The 19558-nt window shown below is 52.8% G+C and overlaps 1 protein-coding gene across 4 annotated transcripts; it reads right to left on the bottom strand.

Annotated features, from left to right (window-relative positions):
- Positions 1-8382: 8382 nt before the first annotated feature.
- Positions 8383-19141, bottom strand: CCDC124 (coiled-coil domain containing 124). Of its 4 annotated transcripts, none has more exons than XM_033082530.1 (5): positions 19077-19141; positions 16400-16570; positions 13147-13327; positions 11014-11131; positions 8383-8919 (listed from the first exon to the last, which is right to left on the bottom strand). In XM_033082530.1, exons 2-5 carry the CDS (start codon positions 16556-16558, stop codon positions 8715-8717), a joined length of 663 nt encoding a protein of 220 aa, XP_032938421.1. In that variant the 5' UTR covers positions 16559-16570; positions 19077-19141; the 3' UTR covers positions 8383-8714. The 4 variants fall into 4 exon arrangements, with proteins under 4 accessions (XP_032938421.1, XP_032938422.1, XP_032938420.1 ...); XM_033082531.1 differs by lacking the exon at positions 19077-19141 and adding an exon at positions 17558-18454; XM_033082529.1 differs by lacking the exon at positions 19077-19141 and adding an exon at positions 17541-18453.
- Positions 19142-19558: the final 417 nt, after the last annotated feature.

Below are 19558 nucleotides of genomic sequence, written 5' to 3'. Positions count from 1 at the left end.
CCCAATGTCGCCACACCACAAACCCCGCAGAGACGGCGTCCCCACTGTCACCACACCCCCAGACAGGACACCGCCATTGCCCCCACACCCCTCAAGAAGGGAATCCCCGCTGTCCCCACACCCGCTCCCTCCCACAGGACATCCCCATTGTCCCCACACCCCCACACAAGACACCCTCACTGTCCCCTCCCTGTCCCCACACCCAGGACATCCCCGCAGTCCCCACACCCTCAGGGAGGGAGTCCCCGCTGTCCCCACACCCCCACGCGCGGGGTGTCCCCTCCACTGCCACCCCCGGGTGTCCCCCCCTTCCACTGCCACCCCCGGGTGTCCCCCCTTGCTGCTGCCACCCTCGGGGTGTCCCCCCCTCCACTGCCACCCCCTGGTGTCCGACCCTTGCTGCTGTCACCCCGAGGTGTCCCCCCCGCCACTGTCACCCCCGGGATGTCCCCCCTTGCTGCTGCCACCCCCTGGCGTCCCCCCCGCCGCTGTCACCCAGGGGGTGTCCCCCCTTGCTGCTGCCACTCCCTGGTGTCCCCCCCTCCACTGCCACCCCCGCAATGTCCCCCCCCGCCGCTGTCACCCCCCCCCGCCCTCTCACTTGCCACCGGGACCGCACCGGGGGGCGCGGGGGCTGCGGGCGCTGCCGGCTCCGGGCTCGGCGGAGGCGACACTGGCGACAACGGCGACAACGGCGGCGCGCGGGGGGGAAGGAGGGGGGGTCCGGGGGCTTCCCCGCCCCACGCCCCCGCGTGTCCCCCCCCCTCCGGCAGGGCAGTGACCTTGAGGCCGCCGGGATTATTTTTAGCCGGGCGATGTCACCGCCAGCGCGTCCTCATTGTCACCGCCGGCGGCTCCGCTTGTCACCGCGCCACCCCCCCGCCGCACCGGGGGGAGGCTGAGCAGGCCCCGGAGACCCCCGGAACCCCCCCGTGTGGAGCCCCCTCCCCTTCCCGAACCGCGGGATTCCCGGGATCGCGGGGGATTCCCGGGGTTCCCCAGATCTCACGGTGGGGGGGTGTCCCCACCCTCGCGGACCCCTCCCCAAATTCACCCACCTGCCTCCAACCCCCGGCCTCCGCCTCCCTCGGGCGCTGCCGCCGTTAACCATGGCCCGGTGGGATCCCGGCGGGTTCCGGTGCCACAACCGGGGCCGGTACCGAGCCCGGTGCTGCGGCCGAGCCCCCCCCGCCGCTCCGGCCGTGCCTCGGTTTCCCCGGAGCGCGGGGGCGGCCGCGGGGGCTGCGGGCGGTGATTGCGGCGCCGTTGGCGGAGCCGCTCCGGGCGCGCAGCCGCGCCGGGGCTGCCCGGGGTTTGTCACGGGGATTCCCGGGGTTTGTCACGGGGATTCCCGGGGTTTGTCACGGGGATTCCCGGGGATGCTCCCGGTGATTCCCAGTGCTTCCCGGGGCATTTACCGGAGCTTTTCCCGGTGCTTCCCGGTGGTTCCCGGGGCTTCTCCCGGTGTCTCCCGGGGCTTTTCCCGGCGCTTCCCGGTGCTCCCCGGTATTTCCCGGTATTTCTCTGTGTTTCCCGGTATTTCCCGGTGTTTCCCGGTGCTCCCCGGTGTTTCCCCGTGTTTCCAAGGGCCTCCCGGTGTTTCCCGGTATTTCCCGGTGTTCCCCGGTGTTTCCCGGTTTTTCACGGTGCTCCCCGGTATTTCCCGGTATTTCTCTGTTTTTCCCGGTTTTTCACGGTGCTCCCCGGTATTTCCCGATGTTTCCCGGTATTTCCCGATATTTCCCGGTATTTCCCGGTGTTTCCCGGTATTTCCCGATATTTCCCGGTATTTCCCGGTATTTCCCGATATTTCCTGGTATTTCCCGGTGTTTCCCGGTATTTCCCGGTATTTCCCGGTATTTCCTGGTGTTTCCTGGTATTTCCCGGAGCTTTTCCCGGTATTTCCCGGTGTTTCCCGGTATCTCCCGGTATTTCCCGGTGTTTCCCGATGCTCCCGGGACGGATTCCCATGGGGTCCCTTGATCGCCCACCCGAGGGTCCCCCCACCCCATGGGGACCCCCCGGTGACACCGGGGTGGGCTCGGACACCCCCCAAAGCTCCCGGTGTCACCCCAAAGCCCCCGGTGTCACCCCAAAGCTCTCGGTGTCACCCCAAAGCTCTCGGTGTCACCCTAAAGCCCCCGGTGTCACCCCCAAACTTTCGGTGTCACCCCAAACTCTCGGTGTCCCCTCAAAGCTCTCGGTGTCACCTCGGGGGTGCCCCGGTGGGGAGGGGGCGCTGGGGGTGTCCCCCCCGCTTCCCGCAGCCCCTCCCGGTGCGCGGTCACGGCACGAGGGGTTGGGGACACGGGGGGTGGCACTGGGGGGGTTTGGGGACATGGGGGACACGAGGATGGCACTGAGGGGTTTGGGGGGACAGGGGGACACAGGGGTGGCACTGGGGTTGGCACTGGGGGGGTTTGGGAGGGTTGGGGGGACACGAGGGACACAGGAGGTGGCACAGGGGGTGGCACTGGGGGGGTTTGGGGGGACTGGGGGGAAACGGGGGTGGCACTGGGGGTGGCACTGGGGGGTTAGGGGGACACAGGGCACACTGCGGGGGTGGCACTGAGGGGTTTGGGGGGACACGGGGGACGCGGGGGGATGGCAGTAAGGGTGGCACTGGGGGGATTTTGGGGGGACATGAGGATGGCATTGGGGGTGTTTGGGGGGACACAGGGACACAGGGGGTGGCACTGAGGGGGTTTGGAGTGACATAGGGGGTGGCACTGGGGGATTTGGGAGGACACGGGGACAAGGGTGGTGGCACTGGGGGATCTGGGGGGACACGAGGGGGTGGCACCGGAGGATTTGAGGGGACACGGGGCACAGAGGGTGGTACTGGGGGTTTGGGGGACACGGGGGACAACACGGGGGTGGCATTGGGAAGGTTTGGGGGCACACGGGGTGGGTTGTGGGGACACAGAGGTGGCACTGGGGGGTTGGGGGGACGGGGGGGATGGCATTAGACGGGTTGTGGGGACACGGGGCACACCGGTGGGTGGCACAGGAGGGGTTGGGGGGACACGGGTGACACGGGGCGGGTGTCATTGGGGGATTGGAGGGGGACAAGGGGGTGGCACTGGGGAGGATTGGGGGGACACGGGGACACAGGGGGTGGCACTGAGGGGGTACACCGGGAGGGGGGTGGCACTGGGGGTGGCACTGGGGGGGATTTTGGGGGGACACAGGGACGGCACTGGGGGGATTGGGGGCACACGGGGATGGCATTGGGGGGGTTTTGGGGGACACAGAGGGTGACACTGGGGCATTAGGGGGACACGAGGGGTGGCACTGGGGGGGTTTTGGGGGACACGGGGACACAGTGGGGGTGGCACTCGGGGGGTTGTAGGGGGCATGCCAAATTTTGGGGGAGCATGCTCGATTTTGGGGGGAATTCCCGATTTTTGGGGGGTAATTCCCGATTTTTTGGGGGGGATTCCCGATTTTGGGGGAGGGGGTGTCCCTGTGCCAGCCCCACGTGACCGCCGCCCCCGCACCCCCCCTCCCCCTCTCGTTGCCATGGCAATGCCCCTCCCCCACCCCCCGCAGATGCAGAAAGGGGGGAGGGGAATCCCCGAGGGGGGAGGGGCGGGGAATCCCCTCCCTTCTCTGCCCCTCCCCCTCCCTTCTCTGCCCCTCCCCCTCCCTTTCCGCCCCTCCCCCCTCTCGAGCCGCTTTGTTGGGGGGAGGGGACAGCAGGGACAAGGGGGCCCCTCCCCCACCCCCGCACTGCGGGATTCCCCCAAATTCCCGTGGGAAAAGGGGGATCCCCTCCCCCACCCCAAATTCCCTAAAAGGGGAGGGGTCACTCAACACCCCCAGACCCCGCGGGGATGAACTGGGGAGGGAACGGCGGGAATGGGGATGGGAATGATGGGAATGGTGGGGAAAATGGGAATAATGGGAATGGGGATAATGGGAATGGAGATAATGGGAATAATGGGAATTGGGAGTGGGAATAATGGGAAAAATGGGAATAATGGGGATGGGGACAATGGGAATAATGGGAATAATGGGAATGGGAATAACGGGAATGGGGAATGGGGAGTGAGAATAATGGGAATAATGGGAATTGATTTGGAATGGGATTGGGAATGGGAATAATGGAATGGGAATAATGGGAATAATGGGAATAATGGGAATAATGGGAATGGGGAGTGGGAATAATGGGAAATGGGAATAATGGGAATTGAGATAATGGGAGTAACGGGAACGGGATTGGGAATGGGAATAATGGGAATGGGGAATGGGAATAATGGGAATAATGGGAATGATGGGAATAATGGGAATGATGGGAATGATGGGAATGATGGGAATGATGGGAATAGGAATCATGGGAATAATGAGAATGGGGAATGGGATTGGGAATAATGGGGATGGGAATAATGGGAACAATGGGAATGGGATTGGGAATGATGGGAATAATGGGAGCGGGAATAATGGGAATAATGGGGAAAATGGGAAAAATGGGAATAATGGGGATGGGGATAATGGGAATGATGGGAATGGGGAATGGGAATAATGGGAATAATGGGAATAATGGGAATGATGGGAATGATGGGAATAATGGGAATGGGATTGGGAATAATGGGAATTATGGGAATAGGAATCATGGGAATAATGGGAATGGGATTGGGGAATGGGAATAATGGAATCATGGAAATCATGGGAATAATGAGAATGGGGAATGGGATTGGGAATAATGGGAATAATGGGAATAATGGGAACAATGGGAATGGGAATAATGGGAGTGGGATTGGGAATAATGGAGATGGGAACAATGGGAATGGGGATAATGGAAATAATGGGAACGATGGGAATGGGATTGGGAATGATGGGAAAAATGGGAATAGTGGGATTGGGAATAATGGGAATGGGATTTGGAATAATGGGAACGGTGAAAATGGGAAAAATGGGAATAATGGGGATGGGGATAATGGGAATAATGGGAATGGGGAGTGGGAATAATGGGAATAATGGGAATGGGAAAATTTGGAATGGGGAAAATGGGAATGGGAAAAATGGGAAATGGAAAATGGGAATGGGATTGGGAAAAATGGGAATAATGGGAATAATGGGAATAATGGGAATAATGGGAATAATGGGAATGATGGGAATGGGAATGATGGGAATGGGATTGGGAAAAAAGGGAATGGGAAAAGGGAATAATGGGAATGGGATTGGGAATAATGGGGAAAAAATGGGGGAAATGGGAAAAATGGGAATAATGGGGATGGGAACTGAAATGGGGAATGGGATTGGGAATGGGGATGGAAAGAATGGGAATGAGAATAATGGGAAATGGGAATAATGGGAATAATGGGATTGGAAATGGGAATATGGGAATGGGATTGGGAAAATTGGGAATGGGAATAATGGGAATAATGGGAATGGGGAGTGGGATTGGGGAACTGGGATGGGAATGGGGATAGGAAAGGAAATAATGACAATGGGATTGGGAATGGGGATGGAAAGAATGGGAATAATGGGGATGGGGGCGGGAAACTGGGAATGGGAATAATGGGAATGGGAAAAACGGGAATGGAAAAAATGGGAAATGGGAATGGGAATAATGGGAATAACGGGAGTAATGGGAATGGGGAATGGGATTGGGAATGGGGATGGAAAGAATGGGAATGAGAATACTGGGAAATGGGAATAATGGGAATAATGGGAATAATGGGGATAATGGGAATAATGGGGATAATGTGAACGAGAACTGAAATGGGGAGTGGGATTGGGAATGGGGAATTGAGGAAGGGGAGCTCCCAGGATTTGGGGCACAAATCCCGTGGGTTCCTCACTCCAGGGATGGGGGATCCCCCTCAGGAACAACCCAAAGGGGGGAAAAAAACCCCAATCCCAGCAGGAATCCCATCCCAATTCCAGCAGGAATCCACCCCAATTCCAGCAGGAATCCACCCCAATTCCAGCAGGAATCCACCCCAATCCCAGCAGGATCTCCCACATTTTCATGGAAAGAATCCCCAAATTATCCCTTCCCAATTTAATCAGGTTTGGGTTGGGTTTTTTTGGGTTTTTTTGGGTTTTTTTAAATTTTTAATTGGATTCAAACACACCAAACTCACAGAAAGGGGGAGGGGAGGGGGGGTCATTCCTCCCTGGCTGGGCTTGGGAATTCTGGGATTTGGGAACAGGGAGGGCAGCCCCAAAAAGAGGGAGAAGGAAGAGCCTGGGTGAATCCCAGGGGGATTTTTGGGATTTCCCATTCCTGGGAAGGAATTTCAATCCCAAAGGATGAGAGGAGGGGGGGAAGGGAAAAGCCAGGATTGGAATTCCTGAGGATTCCAGCATTCCCATGGGATCAGGGGAGGGAAAAAGGAGGAATTTCCCCTTCCCCAGGTGGGTTTGGGACAAGGGACAGCAGGAAAATCAGGAATCAGGGAAGGGGGAGCTTTTCCCATCCCTTCCTCAGGGATTTTCCCTCTTCCCAACCCTCCTGCTCCCAAAATCCAGAGGTTTGGAATTTGTTTTTTTGGAATTTTGGGGACACCCTCCAGAATTCCAGGGAGGGGGTGACAGGGACAGCCTGGGAGTTGCTTTTTTTTTTTTTTTTCCAGGGAATGTCACCTGGAGCTGCCTGGCACTGCTGTGCCCCCATCCCACTCCTCCCAGAGGGAATTTCCCTCATTCCCAACTCTTCTGGGCCAATCCCAAAGGGAATGGGAGCAGGGAAATCCCAATCCCAAAGGGAATGGGAGCAGGGAAATCCCAATCCCAATGGAAATGGGAGCAGGAAAATCCCAATCCCAAAGGGAATGGGAGCAGGAAAATCCCAATCCCAAAGGGAATGGGAGCAGGGAAATCCCAATCCCAATGGAAATGGGAGCAGGGAAATCCCAATCCCAAAGGGAATGGGAGCAGGGAAATCCTAATCCCAAAGGAAATGGGAGCAGGGAAATCCTAATCCCAAAGGAAATGGGAGCAGGGAAATCCTAATCCCAAAGGGAATGGGAGCAGGGAAATCCCAATCCCAAAGGGAATGGGAGCAGGGAAATCCTAATCCCAAAGGAAATGGGAGCAGGGAAATCCCAATCCCAATGGAAATGGGAGCAGGGAAATCCTAATCCCAAAGGGAATGGGAGCAGGGAAATCCCAATCCTATAGGAAATGGGAGCAGGGAAATCCTAATCCCAAAGGGAATGGGAGCAGGAATTTCAGGGATATCCAAATCCCAAAGGAAATGGGACCAGGGATATTCCAGTCCCAAAGGAAATAGGGCCAAAGATTTCAGGGATATCCCAAAGGAAATCGGACCAGAAATTTCAGGGATATCCCAATCCTATAGGAAATGGGAGCAGGGAAATCCTAATCCCAAAGGAAATGGGAGCAGGGAAATCCTAATCCCAAAGGACACAGGACCAGGGATTTCAGGGATATCCAAATCCCAAAGGAAATGGCACCAGGGATTTCAGGGACAGCCCCAATCCCAAAGGGAATGGCCCCAATCCCAGAGGAAAAGGGGGCAGGGATATCCCAATCCCAAAGGAAATGGGACCAGAAATTTCAGGGATATCCCAATCCCAAAGAACACAAGACCAGGGAGTTCAGGATATCCCAAAGGGATTTCAGGGATATCCCAAAGGAAACAGGACCAGGGATTTCAGGGATATCCCAATCCCAAAGGAAATGGGAGCAGGGAAATCCCAATCCCAAAGGGAATGGCCCCAACCCCAGAGGAAAATTTCAGGATATCCCAAAGGAAACAGGAGTAGGGATTTCAGGGATATCCTAATCCCAAAGAACACAAGACCAGGGATTTCAGGGATATCCCAAAGGAAACAGGACCAGAGCTATCCCAAAGGGATTTCAGGACATCCCAAAGGAAACAGGACCAGGAATTTCAGGGACATCCCAGAGGGATTTCAGGGCTATCCCAAAGGAAATGGGAACAGGGAGTTCAGGGCTATCCCAAAGAAATTTCAGGGATATCCCAAAGGAAATGGGAGCAGGGATATCCCAACCCCAAAGGAAATGGAAACAGGGATTTCAGGGATATCCCAAAGGGATTTCAGGGCTATCCCACAGGAAATAGGACCAGGGATTTCAGGATATCCCAAAGGAAATGGGAGGAGGGATTTTAAGATATCCCAAAGGAAACAGGGCCAGGGATATCAGGGATATCCCAAAGGGATTTCAGGGATATCCCAAAGAAAACAGGGCCAAGGATTTCAGGGATGTCCCAAAGGGATGTCAGGGCTATCCCAAAGGGATCTCAGGGATGTCCCAAAGGGATTTCAGGGATGTCCCAAAGGGATTTCAGGGATGTCCCAAAGGGATTTCAGGGATGTCCCAAAGGGATCTCAGGGATGTCTCAAAGGGATTTCAGGGATATCCCAAAGGAAACAGGACCAGGGCTATCCCAAAGGGATCTCAGGGATGTCCCAAAGGGATTTCAGGGATGTCCCAAAGGGATTTCAGGGATGTCCCAAAGGGATCTCAGGGTTCTCCCACCCCACAGAACACAAGACCAGCACCACCCAAGGGACATCCAGGCCTGGAATCTCTTTTGGGGCCACACTCCAGGAGCATTTCCCAGCTCCAGACCCGCAGGGAAGGAGGGAAGGAGGGAGCACCAAGACCCATCCAGGCCCTGCTGCACTCCCAGGCACCATCAGTCCGACCCCAAAACCCCCCAAAAAAACCCCAAAAAAAACCCCAAAACCACAGCGGGCCGTGCCCCCAGAGTCCTATTGGTGGCTGTTGTAGGGTTTGTGCCGCTGGTTCATGGGGTTCTCGGGGGATTTCATCCACTCCTTCTTGAGCAGCTGCCGCAGCTGGCTCAGCCGCATGTTGGGATTGTCCCGCTTGAGCCGCGGCAGCGCCAGCTCCTCGAAGGCGGCGAAGGCGGCGCGGAGGCGGCGCTCGGGGTGGCGCTCCAGGGGCTGCGACACGCTGGGGACACAGAGGGACATTGATCAGGGGGTGGGGACACGGGGACACCGTGAGGAGGGGGTAGGGACACGGGACAGGGATGGACACGGGACAGGGATGGACACGGGACAGAGGGACACTGAGCTCAGGGGATGGGGACACGCTGGGGACAGGGGGACAATGTGAGAGGGGGTGGGGACACGCTGGATACGGGCAGGGACACTGATAAGGGAGTGGGGACACGGGACAGGGAGGGACATTGAGCTGAGGGTGTGGGGACAGGGATGGACACGGCCCTCAGGGTGTGGGGACAGAGATGGACACGGGACAGGGATGGACACGGGACAGGGATGGACACAGGACAGGGATGGACACTGCGCTCGGGGTGGCGCTCCAGGGGCTGCGACACGCTGGGGACACGGAGGGACATTGATCAGGGGGTGGGGACACGGGACAGGGAGGGACATTGAGCTGAGGGTGTGGGGACAGGGATGGACATGGCCCTCAGGGTGTGGGGACATGGACAGTGCGCTCGGGGTGGCGCTCCAGGGGCTGCGACACGCTGGGGACACGGGGACAATGTCAGAGGGGGTGGGGACACGGGACAGGGATGGACATGGCCCTCAGGGTGTGGGGACAGGGATGGACACAGGACAGGGATGGACACAGGACAGGGATGGACACGGGACAGGGATGGACACAGGACAGGGATGGACACGGGACAGGGATGGACAGTGCGCTCGGGGTGTGGGGACATGGACAATGCGCTTGGGGTGGTGCTCCAGGGGCTGCGACACGCTGGGGACACGGAGGGGACAATGTGAGAGGGGGTGGGGACACGGGACAGGGATGGACAGTGCGCTCGGGGTGGCGCTCCAGGGGCTGCGACACGCTGGGGACATGGGGACAATGTCAGAGGGGGTGGGGACACGGACATGGGACAGGGGACACGGGACAGGGATGGACATGGGACAGGGGACACGGGACAGGGACGGACACTGCGCTCGGGGTGGCACTCCAGGGGCTGCGACACGCTGGGGACACTGGGAGGGACATTGATCAGGGGGTGGGGACATGGGACAGGGATGGACAGGGTGTTTTTAGGATATTTTAGGGGTCCCGGGGCTGTTTTAGGGGTCCCAGGGATGCTTTAGGATGTTTTAGGGAGCACCCAGGGCTGTTTCAGGGGTCCCAAAACTGTTGTAGGATATTTTAGGGATCACCCAGGGCTGTTTTTAGGATATTTAGGGATAACCCAGGGCTGTTTCAGGGGTCCCAGGGCTGTTTCAGGATATTTCAGGGATCCCAGGGCTGTTTTTAGGGGTCACCCAGGGCTGTTTTAGGGGTCCTAGGTCTGTTTTAGGGTATTTTAGGGATCACCCAGGGCTGTTTTAGGATATTTCAGGAATCCCAGTTAGGGGTTAGGGGTCCCAGAGCTGTTTCAGGGGTCCCAGAGCTGTTTCAGGATGTTTTAGGGGGTCCCAGGGGTGTTTTAGAATGTTTCAGAGGGTCCCAGGACTGTTTTTAGGATATTTTAGGGGTCCCAGGGCTGTTTTAGGGATCACCCAGGGCTGTTTTTAGGCTGTTTCAGGAGTCCCAGGGCTGTTTTTAGGGATCACTCAGGGCTGTTTTTAGGATATTTAGGGGTCCCAGTGCTGTTTCAGGGGTCCCAGGGCTGTTTTTTTGGATATTTCAGGGATCCCAGAGCTGTTTTTAGGATATTTCAGGGGTTCCAGGACTGTTTCAGGATATTTCAGGGATCACCCAGAGCTGTTTTAGGGGTCCTAGGGTTGTTTTTGGGCTGTTTTAGGGATCACCCAGGGCTGTTTCAGGATATTTCAGGGATCACCCAGGGCTGTTTTTAGGACATTTCAGGGATCCCAGAGCTGTTTTTAGGACATTTCAGGGGTCCCAGGGCTATTTTAGGATGTTTTAGGGATCCCAGAGCTGTTTTTAGGATATTTTAGGGATCCCAGAGCTGTTTCCAGGATATTTCAGGGATCACCCAGGGCTGTTTTAGGGATCACCCAGTGCTATTTCAGGAGTCCCAGAGCTGTTTTTAGGATATTTCAGAGGTCCCAGGGCTATTTTAGGATGTTTTAGGGGCTCCCCCACCTGAGGGCAGCGATGGCCTCCTCGATGCTCCGCGCCTCCACCGCGCCCTCCTCGGGCAGCCGCCGGTTCAGGTTCTCCTCCAGGGGCAGCTCCAGGTGGGATTTGTCCTTCTCTGCTGCTGGGGACCAGGCCAGGGGGAAACTCAGTGAGCACGTTGGAAAACTCAGGGTTTCCCAAAAAAATCACAGCTTTTCCCCCCTAAAAAATCAATTTTTCCTCTGGAAAAGTCAAAATTTCCCCTAGAAAACTCAATTTTTCCTCTAAAAACTCAGGTTTTCAAAAAAAAAATCAATTTTTCCTCTAAAAAGCTCAGGTTTTCCCAAAAAAAAAATCAATTTTTCCTCTAAAAAACTCAGGTTTTCAAAAAAAAATCAATTTTTCCTCTAAAAAGCTCAATGAGCATGCTAAAAAACTCGGGGTTTCCCCCAAAAATTCAATTTTTCCTCTAAAATACTCAGTGAGCACGCTGAAAAACTCAGGGTTTCCCAAAAAAAAATCACAGCTTTTCCCCCCTAAAATATCAATTTTTTCTCTGCAAAAGTCAATTTTTCCCCTAAAAAACTCGGGTTTTCCCAAAAAAATCAATTTTTCCTCTAGAGAAGTCAATTTTTCCCCTAAAAAATTCAATTTTTCCTCTAAAAAACTTGAGTTTTCCCACAAAAAAAATCAATTTTTCCTCTAAAATACTCAGTGAGCACGCTGAAAAACTCAGGGTTTCCCAAAAAAAATCACAGCTTTTCCCCCCTAAAATATCAATTTTTTCTCTGGAAAAGTCAATTTTTCCCCTAAAAAATCAGGTTTTCCCAAAAAAAAATCAATTTTTCCTCTAAAAACTCAGGTTTTCCCAAAAAAATCAATTTTTCCTCTAAAAAATGCAATGAGCACACTGAAAAACTCGGGGTTCCCCAAAAAATTCACAGCTTTTTCCCCCCAAAAAATCAATTTTTGCTCTGGAAAAGTCAATTTTTCCTCTAAAAAACTCGATCACGCTGAAAAACTTGGAATTTCCCAAAAAAACCACAGCTTTTCCCCGCTAAAAAATCAATTTTTCCCATAAAAATGTCAATTTTTCCTCTAAAAACCTCAGGTTTTCAAAAAAAATTCATTTTTTTCCTCTAAAAACTCAGGTTTTCCCCCAAAAATTCAATTTTTCCTCTAAAAATCTCAATGAGTATGCCAAAAGACTCAGGTTTTCAAAAAAAAATCAGTTTTTCCTCAAAAAAAAATCAATTTTTGCTCTGGAAAAGTCAATTTCTCCTCTAAAAACTCAATGAGTACACTAAAAAACCCAAGTTTCCAAAAAAAGTCAATAATCATGCTAAAAAACTTGATGTTTCCAAAAAAATCACAGTTTTTTCCCCCTAAAAAATCAAATTTTCCTCTAAAAACCTCAATTTTCCCTCTAAAAATCTGTTTTTCCCAAAAAACCCCAATTTTTCCTCTAAAAAAAAATCTGATTTTCCTAAATTAAAAAAAAAAATCAGGTTTTTCTGTGGAAGGGGAAATGTGGGATAGGGAAAGGGAAATGTGGGATTGGGATTGAGAAATGTGGGAAAGGGATTGGGAAATGTGGGATTGGAAATGTGGGAATGGGAAATGTGGGATTGGGAATGGGAAATGTGGGATTGGGAAATGTGAGAATGGGAAATGTGGAAATGTGGGATTGGAAATGTGGAAATGGGAAATGTGGGATTGGGAAATGTGGAAATGGAAATGTGGGATTGGGAATGGGAAATGTGGGAATGGGAAATGTGGGATTGGGAAATGTGGAAATGGGAAATGTGGGATTGGGAAATGTGGAAATTAAAATGTGGGATTGGGAATGGGAAATGTGGGATTGGGAAATGTGGAAATTAAAATGTGGGATTGGGAATGGGAAATGTGGGATTGGGAAATGTGGAAATGTGGGATTGGGAAATGTGGAAATGGGAAATGTGAGATTGGGAATGGGAAATGTGTGATTGGAAAAATTGCAGACATGGAAAATCAACCAGCACAGGAACAGAAATCCTGGAATTTTTTCCCACTGGAAAAGATCTTTGGGATCCAACCCAACCCCAAACCCCATCCCCAAAGACCTTTGGGAATTCCCAAACACTCCCAGAGTTTCTGCCCAGCCCAGAATTCCCAGACCTGTGTCCTGCTGCTGCTGCTGTTCCCGGCGCACGTTCTCCTCGATCTGGGCGCGCGTCACCTTCCCGGGATTTCCCTGCTTGGGGCTCTTCCCCTTCAGTTTGGAATCCTCCTCCTCCAGCAGGCGCTGCAGCTCCTTGCGGCGCTCCAGCTGCTCCAGGCGCCGCTTCTCCCGCTCCTCCTGCAACGACAATTCCAACATGCCATGGGTTCATGGATCCATGGATGGACTCATGGACTCATGGTTGGATCCATGGATTCATGGATGGATTCATGGATGGATCCATGGATGGACTCATGGACTCATGGATCAACTCATGGATTCATGGATGGACTCAAGGATGGATCCATGGATGGACTCATGGATTCATGGATGGATTCATGGATGGATCCATGGATGGATCCATGGATGGATCCATGGATGGACTCCTGGATTCATGGATGGATTCAGGGATGGATCCATGAATGGACTCATGGACTCATGAATGGATCCATGGATGAACTCATGGACTCACGGATTCATGGATGGATTCATGGATGAACTCATGGACTCATGGATCAACTCATGGATACATGGATGAACTCATGGACTCATGGATTCATGGATGGATCCACGGATGGATCCATGGATTCATGGATGGACTCAAGGATGGATCCATGGATGGATTCATGGATGGATTCATGGATGGATTCACGGATTCATGGATGGATTCATGGATGGATTCATGGATGGACTAATCCATCCATGAACCCATGAGTTCATCTATGAATCCATGAGTCCATCCCTCCATGGATCCATCCATAATTCCATGAATCCATCCATGAATCCATTCATAGATCCCTTCATTCATCCATGGAACCTTCCATGGATCCACAGATGGATCCACGGATGGATCCATGGATTCATGGATGGACTCATGCATGGACTCATGGATGGATTCATGGATGGATTCATGGACTCATGGATGGACTCATGGATGGATTCATGGATGGATTAATGGACTCATGGATGGACTCATGGATGGATTCATGGATGGATTCATGGATGGATCCACAGATGGACTCATGGATTCATGGATGGATGCATGGACGGATCCATGAATGGATTAATGGATGGACTAATCCATCCATGAATCCATGAGTCCATCCCTCCATGAATCCATCCATGAATCCATGAATCCATCCATGAATCCATCCATGACATGAATCCATGAGTCCATGCATGAATCCATCCATCCATCTGTCCATCTATCCATCCATAAATCCATGGATTCATCTGGGAATCCATGAGTCCATCCATTAATCCATCCATGAATCCATTCATAGATCCCTTCATTCATCCATGGATCCTTCCATAGATCTTTCCATGGATTCATGGATGGATTCATGGATTCATGGATGAACTCATGGATGGATTCATGGATGGATTCATGGATGAACTCATGGATTCATGGATGGATTCATGGATGGTTCATGGATGGATCCATGGACAGATTCATGGATGAACTCATGGATTCATGGATTAACTCATGGATCAATGGATGGATCCATGGATGGAGCAGCTCCAGCTGCTCCAGGCGCCGCTTCTCCTGCTCCTCCTGCAACAACAATTCAACATTCCATGGGATGGACTCATGGATTCATGGATGGATTCATGGAGGGATCCATGAATGGATACATGGAGGGACTCCTGGATGGATTCATGGACTCAATGATGGATGGAGGAATCCATGGATGGATTCATGGAGGGATTAATGGATGGACTCATGGATTCACTCATGGATTAATGGATGGATCCATGGATGGATTCAGGGATTCATGGATGGATTCATGGATGGATGATTGCAGGGATCCATGGATTGATCCACGGATGGATTCATGCATGGACTCATGGATGGATTTATGGATGAACTCATGGATCCATGGATGGATTCATGGATGGATTCAAGGATTCATGGATGGATCATTGCAGGGATCCATGGATTGATCCATGGATGGATTCATGCATGGACTCATGGATTCATGGATCCATGAGTGGATCAATGGATGGATGGAACGATGGATCCACGGATGTGTGGACGGATCCATGGATACATGGATGGATCCATGAATGGATCCATGGAGGGACTCCTGGATGGATTCATGGACTCATGGATGGATGGAGGAACCCATGGATGGATTCATGGAGGGATTCATGGATGGACTCGTGGATGGACTCACGGATTCACCCATGGATTAATGGATGGATCCATGGATGGATTCATGGATATACTCATGGATAGATGGAAGGATGGACTCATGGATTCAAGGATGGATCCACAGATGGACCCACGGATGGATTCATGGATGAACTCATGGATTCATGGACGGATCCATGGATGCAGCAGCTCCAGCTGCTCCAGGCGCCGCTTCTCCTGCTCCCCCTGGACACGGATCACGTCACATCCTGAATTCCCAAACCACGCCCAGGAATCTGGGAATTCCTTGGGATGGCACCTCTGGAGTACCAAGACAATCCCAGAGAGGATCCAGGGACCCATGGATGGATTTATGGGTGGATGGAGGGATGGATCCATGGACAGAGGAATGGATCCATGGATGGAGGAATCGATTCATGGATGGAGGAATCGATTCGTGGACGCATTTATGGATGGATCTATGGATGAACTCATGGATTCATGGATGGATTCATGGATGGACCCATGGACAAACTCATGGATTCATGGAGGGATTCATGGATGGATCCATGGATGAACTCATGGATTCATGGATGGATTCATGGATGGATCCATGGATGGATTCATGGATGGATTCATGGATGAACTCATGGATTCATGGATGGATTCATGGATGGATTCATGGATGGATCCATGGATAAACTCATGGATTCATGGAGGTATTCATGGATGGATTCATGAATGGATCTATGGATGGATTCATGGATGGATCTATGGATGGATTCATGGATGGATTCATGGATGGACTCATGGATTCATGGATGGATTCATGGATGGATCCATGGATGAACTCATGGATTCATGGAGGGATTCATGGATGGATTCATGGATGGATCCATGGATGAACTCATGGATTCATGGATGGATCCATGGATGGATTCACAGATGGATTCATTAACGGATCCACGTATGGACTCATGGATTTGTGGACGGACAGACTCATGGATGAAGAGCTGGATTCCCAAACCTCTCCCTCCTCATTCCCAACCCCTCCCCAGGATTTTGGGCACCCCCACCTTCCTCTGCTCCTTCCTCAGGACGTGTTTGTCCTCGTCCTTCCAGAGCTCATCCTCCAGCTCCTGCTGCCGCCGCGCCTCCGCCGCCGCCTTGGCCTCGGCCCTGCGGGCGCGCGCCGCCGCCGACTTGCTGTTCTCCCCCTGGAATTTCTTGGGCATCCCTCAAATCCTCTGGAAAACAAGGAACATTTGGGGTTTGTTAAAAATGGATGTGGGTAGGGTTTGGGGTTTTGTTGGTTTTGTTTTTATGGGGTGGGTTGGGAAGGTTTGAGGTGCGGGCGCTTCAGCCGGGGTTTGGGGATTCCAGGTTTGTCTGATTTTTAATTTTCCTGCCTCCCCTCAGGAATTCTCAGCCCTTTCCCAGGAAAACTCTCCAGCCTTTTCCCAAGAATTCTCAGCCCTTTCCCAGTTTTTCTCAGGAATTCTCCAGCCCCCTTTCCAGCAAAATTCTCCAGTCCCTTTCCCAGGAAAATTCTCCAACCTCTTCCCAGTTTTCCTCAGGAATTCTCCATCCCTTTCCCAATTTTCCTCAGGAATTCTCCACCCTCTTCCCTCAGGAATTCTCCAACCCTTCCCCAGTTTTCCTCAGGAATTCTCCATCCCTTTCCCAATTTTCCTCAGGAATTCTCCACCTTCTTCCCTCAGGAATTCTCCAGCCCTTCCCAAATTTTCCTCAGGAATTCTCCAGGCCCTTCCCAATTTTCCTCAGGAATTCTCCAACCCCTTCCCAATTTTCCTCAGGAATTCTCCAGCCTCTTCCCTCAGAAATTCTCCATCCCTTTCCCAATCTTCCTCAGGAATTCTCCACTCTCTTCCCTCAGGAATTCTCCAACCCCTTCCCAATTTTCCTCAGGAATTCTCCACTCTCTTCCCTCAGGAATTCTCCACCCTCTTCCCTCAGGAACTCTCCATCCCTTTCCCAGTTTTCCTCAGGAATTCTCCAACCTCTTCCCCCCAGAATTTGGAGTTTGCATCCTTGGATGGGGATTCCAAATTTTTCCAAGGTTTCCTTTCCCAGCTCCCCCAGGAATTTTCCAGCCCCTTTCGCAGATTTTGAGGATTTGGGAGGGGGGAAAAGTCCCCAAAACTGAGCACTGGATGGGGGGAAAATTTGAGATCATCCCCCCTGATTCATCCCAACCTCAGATCGGGATAAACCTGGGATAAATTTCCCAGATTTCCTCAGTTTCCAGATCCTGGCTGATCCCAAAGGAATCTGTTCCCTCCAGGTCAAATTCCAGCCTCCCAACCCATGGAAAAGGCACCTGGAAATAAAAAAGAAATTTAAAAACCAAACCCTGATCCAGGGGGATCCACAGCGAGGTGAGAAACTCCTTTAATTTGGATAAACAGCCCCAAAAATGGGCTGGGATTGTTATCCAGGGTGGGAAAAGTCAAATCCAGGGAAAACAGAAGTTTTAAAATCAATCAAACACCGAGGAAATCACAGCTTTGGGAGCTCTGGGGTTGAATCTTTGATTTTAATGGCAGAGAATGATGAATGAAATTAAAAAGGGCGCGGCAGGGCTGCTCCATTCCCGAGGTTTTCCCAGCCTGGGATGGATGAAATCTTTTCTCCTGCCTGGAACATCCTCAGAACGGCCCAAAAATCTCTTTTATTGCACTCTGGTCCTTCCTAAAATCCCTTTTCCCACACTTTAACCATTCCTAAAATTCCTTTTCCCAGTCTGACCATTCCCAAACTCCCTTTTTCTGCACTTTGACCCTTACTAAAACCCTTTTTCTCATTCTGACCCTTGCTAAAATCCATTTTCCCACTTTGACCCTTCCTAAATCCCTTTTCCAACACTTTGACCTTTCCTAAAATCCCTTTTCTTACACTTTGACCCTTCCCAAAATCCTTTCCCCACACTTTAACCCTTCCTAAAATCCATTTTTCTGCACTTTGACCCTTCCTAAAATCAATTTTCCCACTTTGACCCTTCCTAAATCCCTTTTCCTACACTTTGACCCTTCCCAAAACCCTTTTTTCTGCACTTTGACCTTTCCTAAAACCCTTTCCCCACACTTTGACCCTCCTCAAAATCTTTTCCCCACACTTTAACCCTTCCCAAACCCCTTTCCGTACAATTTAACCCTTCCTAAAATCCATTTTACCACTTTAACCCTTCCCAAACCCCTTCCCCCACACTTTAACCCTTCCCAAACCCCTTTCCCCACACTTTAACCCTTCCCAAATCCCTTTCCCCACACTTTAACCCTTCCTAAAATCCATTTTACCACTTTAACCCTTCCCAAACCCCTTCCCCCACACTTTAACCCATTCCAAATCCCTTTCCCCACACTTTGACCCTTCCCAAAACCCCTTCCCCCACACTTTAACCCTTCCCAAACCCCCTTCCCCACACTTTAACCCTCCCCAAACCCCTTTCCCCACACTTTAACCCTCCCCAAACCCCTTTCCCCACACTTTAACCCTTCCCAAACCCCTTTCCCCACCTCCGAGCCTGCCCAAGGCGCGGGCTCCGGGCAGGGCCCTCACCTGATGGGGACAAAAAGCGACACTGGGGCCTGGCGCTCCCCCCCCAGACCTCCCCGCCCCGTCCCCCCCCGGGCTCCCCCGCTCCCTCCTGTCCCTCCCTGTCCCCTCAGTCCCGGCCCGGGTCCGTCCCGGTCCCTCAGCCCCGAACCGGGCCCGAACCGGCCCCGCTCCTACCGGGCCCCGCCGCCCCGGCCGTCGCGCGCCTCTTGCGTCATCACCGCGCGCCGCCGCAGCAATGGCGGGAGCGGGCGGGGCGCCGCCGCCGCCATGTTTGTTGAGGGCACAGCTTGTCACGGTTTTGCTGCTGCTTTGCGGGAGAGGCGGAGGAGGGAGCGGGGGGAGCGGAGGGAACGGCGAAACGGGCGGAGATCGCCGATCAGGGCGGCGCTGGCGGAAAAAATCCGCGGGGAATTGGCACAATGGCCGCGGCTGGCAGAGGATCTGCCCGGTTCAAAGATGGCGGCGCCCTGAGGGGCTCCTGAGGGGTGGGCGGGGTCGCTGTCAGACGGGTGGGCGGGGCTTAAAGGGGTGTGGCCCTTTGTCACCTGCGGGAGCCGCATTGTCACCTGACTGGGGCCATTGTCACCTGAATGTGGCCATTGTCACCTGACTGTGGCCATTGCCACCTGAGTGTGGCCATTGTCACTCGAGTGTGG

This window comes from Catharus ustulatus, chromosome 29 (assembly GCF_009819885.2).
Source record: "Catharus ustulatus isolate bCatUst1 chromosome 29, bCatUst1.pri.v2, whole genome shotgun sequence".
Classification (NCBI taxonomy): Eukaryota; Metazoa; Chordata; class Aves; order Passeriformes; family Turdidae; genus Catharus; species Catharus ustulatus.
This window is presented reverse-complemented; position numbering and strand designations above follow the sequence as displayed.

Coding starts and splice junctions, on each gene's coding strand:
- CCDC124 (XM_033082530.1), bottom strand. CDS start 16,558: ATGCCCAAGAAATTCCAGGGGGAGAACAGCAAGTCGGCGGCGGCGCGC. Junction 11,132..13,146: donor GCAGCAGCAGCAGGACACAG/GTCTGGGAATTC, acceptor CCTGGTCCCCAG/CAGCAGAGAAGGACAAATCC. Junction 8,920..11,013: donor GAGGCCATCGCTGCCCTCAG/GTGGGGGAGCCC, acceptor CTGTGTCCCCAG/CGTGTCGCAGCCCCTGGAGC.